This window comes from Buceros rhinoceros, unplaced genomic scaffold (assembly GCF_000710305.1).
Source record: "Buceros rhinoceros silvestris isolate BGI_N320 unplaced genomic scaffold, ASM71030v1 scaffold15779, whole genome shotgun sequence".
Classification (NCBI taxonomy): Eukaryota; Metazoa; Chordata; class Aves; order Bucerotiformes; family Bucerotidae; genus Buceros; species Buceros rhinoceros.
In genome coordinates, this window is record NW_010429872.1 from 869 (window position 1) to 6,378 (window position 5,510).

At 46.8% G+C, this 5,510-nt stretch overlaps 1 protein-coding gene across 1 annotated transcript in view; it reads left to right on the plus strand.

Annotated features, from left to right (window-relative positions):
• Nucleotides 1-2,778: 2,778 nt before the first annotated feature.
• PROK2 (prokineticin 2) overlaps nt 2,779-5,510 on the plus strand; it is a gene marked incomplete at its 5' end in the record, with an annotated part of 3,634 nt that continues 902 nt past the window's right edge. The window contains one exon of the mRNA XM_010142835.1: nt 2,779-2,904. Coding sequence (XP_010141137.1) covers nt 2,779-2,904 — 126 coding nt within the window. The remainder of the gene's footprint in view (nt 2,905-5,510) is intronic.

Here is a 5,510-nt window from a genome sequence, read left to right on the forward strand (position 1 = left end):
TATGACTGTGCTGCTTTTCTCCGTCAATAGCCACCCATTGCAGATGAGTCTTCTGTTGTTGTTGTTGTTTTTAGGCTTGAGATTTACTTTGGCTGTGAAAATATTTTTTTTTACAAAGACATTATTTAACGCAAAGTGTTGCATCATTCTCAAGTAAAATGATTTTTTTTTTTTTAGTGTTTGCTTTGGAGTAATAACCCCGCGCTTGCATTCCTTCAAGAGCTTACATGTCTTTTGTAACCATCAGCAGTTGTACGCGCAGCAGTGGGTTACTCCGTGGCCGTCTAGGCTCCCCGTCTGGACTTCACTGAAGTCCATAAACCAGCTTGTAGGCATTTCTCTGGATGTCACGGCAGTTCCCAAGACTGAAAAATTTTCAGAGCAGAGAGAATTTTTTAGTATTTGAGAATTTCAAGTTCCTTTTAAGTAGAAGTATTTCCAGCAAAGGAGGACGGGTTTATATAAGTCTGTTTTTAGTGTTGTGGCTACACCTTTACAGCATAATTAATCCATTAAATAAAGTAATTATGGAGCACTGAATAATGGCTCAAGGACAAAGCAAAAATAGATTAGAAATATAAAATGATACTTCAACTACTGCAGTGCATTTCTGCTTAAAGCTCTTCAGTGCATTTTTGGCTTCTGATGAAGGGGCAAATCTCCGACTAGAGCTGACGTAGGTGTTTCCATTCCCATCCTCTGAGCCTGAAAGGTGCTTTTCCTTTGCAATTTAAGGACTTGATTCAAACCGTCCTCACTTCGGTGGTGGTATGTGTGCTGAGTTCAGTTGCCTTTGGAGCTGGTATTTCACCTGGGGCTTCTTAATTTTCCACAAAACGGTGTTTCAGTGGGGTGCTGAAGAGGAATGTCCTCCGTGTCGTGGCCTGGGAAGGTCTGGAATAGCAGTATTCGTTACGCAATGTGGATAAGGTCTGGGTGGGAGCATTTGGGTTGAATATTTTCAAAACTTGATGTATGTTTTTGGAAAGGGAGCCTTAAAAGCTCTGCCAGATATATATATGTGTGTGTGTGAGTTTTAAACGGAAATAGTTTGGCACAGTGGTTTAGATACCCTTGTTTGCTAGGACGTGCTCAGACCCATTTTTTGGCTGAGTGGTACTTCCCTGCAGGACCAGTCCCACGGAGGTGGATGGGGTTTGAGATACACGACTGAGAAAAAGGGGAGGAACAGCAGAGCCTGTGATGCCAGCTGAGCTGTGGACACCAGTGTGCTGGGGGCAGCCAGAATCACTGGACTTGCAAGTTTTTGGAGACTAGGGCAAAATCAGACCATTAGAGCGCTTGTTTTTTCTTGAGAGAGAGGCCAGAAAGTAAACATTATCTACCTGGCAGGATGTAATGGTAGTTTTATGGCTATGTTAGTCTGACAAGTCAATACTCAGTGTGTTTGGGCTCACCTGTAGCATAGAACTCCCTGCTTTGTTACATGTGCCTTTAGAAGGAGCATCGGCCATTTGGGTTACACACGCTCTTTAGCAGCTTGACCCCAATACAACAGCTTCTTCCTAAATTACTGGCTGATCTGGCTTCTGCTGGTTGAACTAGTGTAGTATTTACCCAGTAGAGTACAGCCTAATGCCATTTATTGGGTCAATCCCAAGGTTTTTTCATGGAGTGAATGTTTGTTTTGATACACAGTCTGCCCCAGAGCTGTTATTACCCTTTATGTACATGTTTACAAGTGTGTGTACTGCTGACCAGCGCCTTTGGTCTATCACTCCTGCTGTCAGGCATTAAGAGAGTAACGAGTTAATTAAGCTTACCTTTGGAGTGTCATCAGAACCTTGAACTAATGGCATTTCTCACGAGGAGACTGGGTTTTGCATTACAGTCATATAATAAAAAAGTCTGATAAGTTTTTGGTTAAAAATAGGCAGAAGATGCGCAGTAACCTGTTTCCAAACCCTAACACGGTGATTGTTCTTCCTGGTATCTGTTTTTTAAAACATACCCAATAGTTTGCATTTTGGTTTGTGCTTATCTAAGCTGTACTGGGTGAGTGGCTGAAGTATCTCCCTCCTCTCCCCCCTTGCAAGGGGAATGCTGCCACAGCAGCATTTGCTTGCATGTGGACACTTATGCAATAGACACTTTTTTTACTACACATGTAACACCTCTTTTATTTACATGTAACTCAAGATAACAAACACAGAATCTGTACTTAAACTTCTCCTGTAGCTATTTCCACTTGGACTTCTCTCACAGAACTCGCATGCAGCCTTGCACTTGCAAAGGCTCTCAACCATCAGATACGATCATAAGAAACTAGAAGGAATAGTTACTTTAAAGTCTTTACTAGATCGTGTCCTATCCTTGCCCTAAGACAGGATTCCTGACTGGTTGGTGCGCTTGCTCCTTGCACCTGCCCGAGTTCACTCAGGCTCCGATCTGGGAAAGCAGAGCGGGAAGTGCCAGGGTCCAGCAGTGCTCAGAGGTTGGGGCTATTAATCACCTTGGATTTGACCCCGAGCAGCTCCGTGTGTTGTTGAGGCTTTAAACTCCCGGGGCTCGACCCTGCAGTGGGCCAGGAGCCTGTACCTTCCATGGCAGAAAAAGTATCACAAATCAGCCTTAAATCTTGTTATTCAGCCTTAATGAGCCGTGATAACTTGTGGGGTGTCAGCGGCAGCTCTTGAGCGCCTGATCTGCCCTGTGTCTGGAATATAGTTATTTCTCTATTCTCTATTACTCTAGCCCTATAACTCTAGTTATTACTCAATAGTTATTTTCTTTGCCTGACGCTGTATTGAACTCCAGGCCTGCGACCGAGACCAGCAGTGCGGTGGAGGGATGTGCTGTGCCGTCAGCCTCTGGATCCGCAGCCTGCGGATGTGCACGCCGATGGGAAAGCTGGGAGAGGAGTGCCATCCTTTGAGTCACCGAGTGAGTACATCACCGGGGAGAGGGGGGGGCTGGGGGAGCAGGAACAACCAGGAATATACTGCGCCCTACGTCACATCGCATAAAAACTGTACGTGGTGCCAAGGCGGGGAAACATCCTGCGCGTGATACCTGGCCATTTGCATCTGTATGGGAAAAGCGCTGAAGGTACCTACGTAAGGAAATACATTACTGTCAGAATTATGCTGAGGAGAATCCGAGGATGAAAGTATTACACAGTTTCCCGATTGTTTTCTTATTAGTCTGTTGTTGCTGTTTTGCTTCATTACCTGATCTGGAACAGCTTTGGCAGTTCCCAATGCCTACGTGTGTGAGCAGGAGCATAGCAAACGCCACCGACTTCAGTGGAACTAGACAAGAGCCCATCACAAGCCTCAAAATGTCACCAGCTGGTCTTGGGACAGCTGGTGCATCCCCGCAGCACTGTCCCTGCCATCGAACAGCAATGTCCCGCTGTGCTGCAGAGGCTGAGAACCACTGGTGGCTTCAAAAGCCATGGAGAAGGTTTTGGCACAAACTGTAGCTGAGAACTCACTGCTGTTCAGCCTATTCGTGTCAAATATATATGTACGTTTACATACAGACGTGCACATATATGTAACACTAGTCACGTATTAGTACGTTATTATATGATACACTGTGTTATTAATATAGTATTAACAAATACATTTCTTGAAGGCCATGTAATTATGGGTATTATAAGTACTATGAAAAAGGCTGTTTAGTGGTAAGTAATACCAGAGACTGAACGGGATGGTACCAAGGAGCTTTTGAGGACCTGGTGGTCTTCAGGGCAATCCTCAGGGAAGAGAATAGGAGTATATGGGAAGAGTGGGTGGCCCAAGGGTCATCACACCTGAAAGGTAACAGGGCAATACATTCATCTTATAAACGCGCAGCTAATTAGCTGCCCCCTCACTGCACCAGCCAATGCCTGGCTTCTCACCTCAGTGTCTATGGGCTGTTTTCTCAGTTTTAGGAAGTTCAAGGCTCTGTTCTATTACAGTTACGTTTTTAAATCTTCTGCTGTGATATGGGGAACCGAATTCTCGTTTTAATATAGCAGGTTTTTCTTGTAAGGGCTCTTTACATTAACAGGAGTCTCAGAATAAGAGAAGTTTTCTTCTAGGGTGGGGTTTTTTAATGAGCTTATTGCTGTTGGGCAATAATTTATACTGTCTGGTCTATTATCAGTTAACTGCCTGCACAATTACAATCACAGAAGATGTCTGTCCACCCCAGACTTACAGTCATAGTCACTGATGTTTATAAGCTTTAGGAGGTTAATTTTAGATTTATATTCCTCACTCCACTGCTCTTCATGACAAACACAAAGCAAAGTGATTTACTGCAGCATGTGAAATTAGGCATTTTTAAGGATGGAGACTTTGCTCAAGAGTTCCCCCCCTCTCACTATTTGGGTGGGTATCGGTAGAGACTGATTGCCCTGAGCACCAAAACCTTCCGTTTGCCTGTAGGTCAGGTACAAAGCAGGCACCACCACGGCCATGCCACCACCTCGGGGACCTCCAGAGAAGCCTGGAGATACCCTGGAGGAGATGACTGGCAGTTGAGTTTCCACCTTCTTATCATCTCCTTCTCTGCAACTAGATGATGTTGGCTGGATGCTGTTAACCATCTCAGCTGGCATGGCAGAGGCAGGGTTTGCAGGCAGGACCAGGCAGGTGTGATTTGGTAGGTCAGCAGGCAGAGCAGGCAGCACAGGGGTGGCTTTACTGCTGCTGAGCACCTTGCATATAACCCTGCCCTGGGAGCGTCCTTCTTTCCTTTTCACTTACAAACCCCCGTTGCCTCGTGGTCATTAAAACCAGTGCAGCATCGCCAGCACCAGCTGCGGGCATGAGGGCCCTGCCTGCGCAGGCAGAAGCTGTGCGCCTCGGCGAAGCGCCCATCCTGCACAGCTGTCACCCGCTGCCGGTCCCCAGTCAGGTGCGTGAAGTTACGTCTCCAGCGTGGGAGTCCCGTTGAAAGGAACGTTTCCTTGCAGTGAATGTAACGTTTTGAATTAATTGCTTGAGCTGTCGGAGGGCTGAGAGGTACCTCTGAGTCAGCCTTACCAACCTGAGAGCTCAGATTATAGGTTTTTCTGCAGTGCTGTGCATGGAGAGGTGTGATTCCCACAGGGAGTCCCCAGCACCTGGGGTTGATGGCAGCTCTGCTCGCGCTGGGGCAGAGGGGCCACAGTGGATGGCACAGAGAAGCCCACGGTGTCCCTTGCTCTGGGGTTGGTCTTCAGATGGTGCTGGGCAGGGGGCTGGTGCTGGCCCAGGGCACTCAGGTGGTGTGAGCCCCCCCCCACCCAGCAGGCTGTCACTGGAGTCAAGCAGTCCTTGGTCTGATGCACGGGGGTACTTTTGGTGTAGGACTTTCTCTCTTTGACTTAAAGAGAAATTTGCTCCCTGACACACAAAAATATTGGGATATTAAAACTGCAGGCTCAAAACACCCAGAAATCTGGAAATGAGGGAAATAGGGCTGCCTGCCTGGCTGGCAGCAGTGGCTTTGTACCTTTGCGCTTCCCTTGCTGGAAGGGATCCATCCCGATGGATGCCAGCCAGCAGCACCGT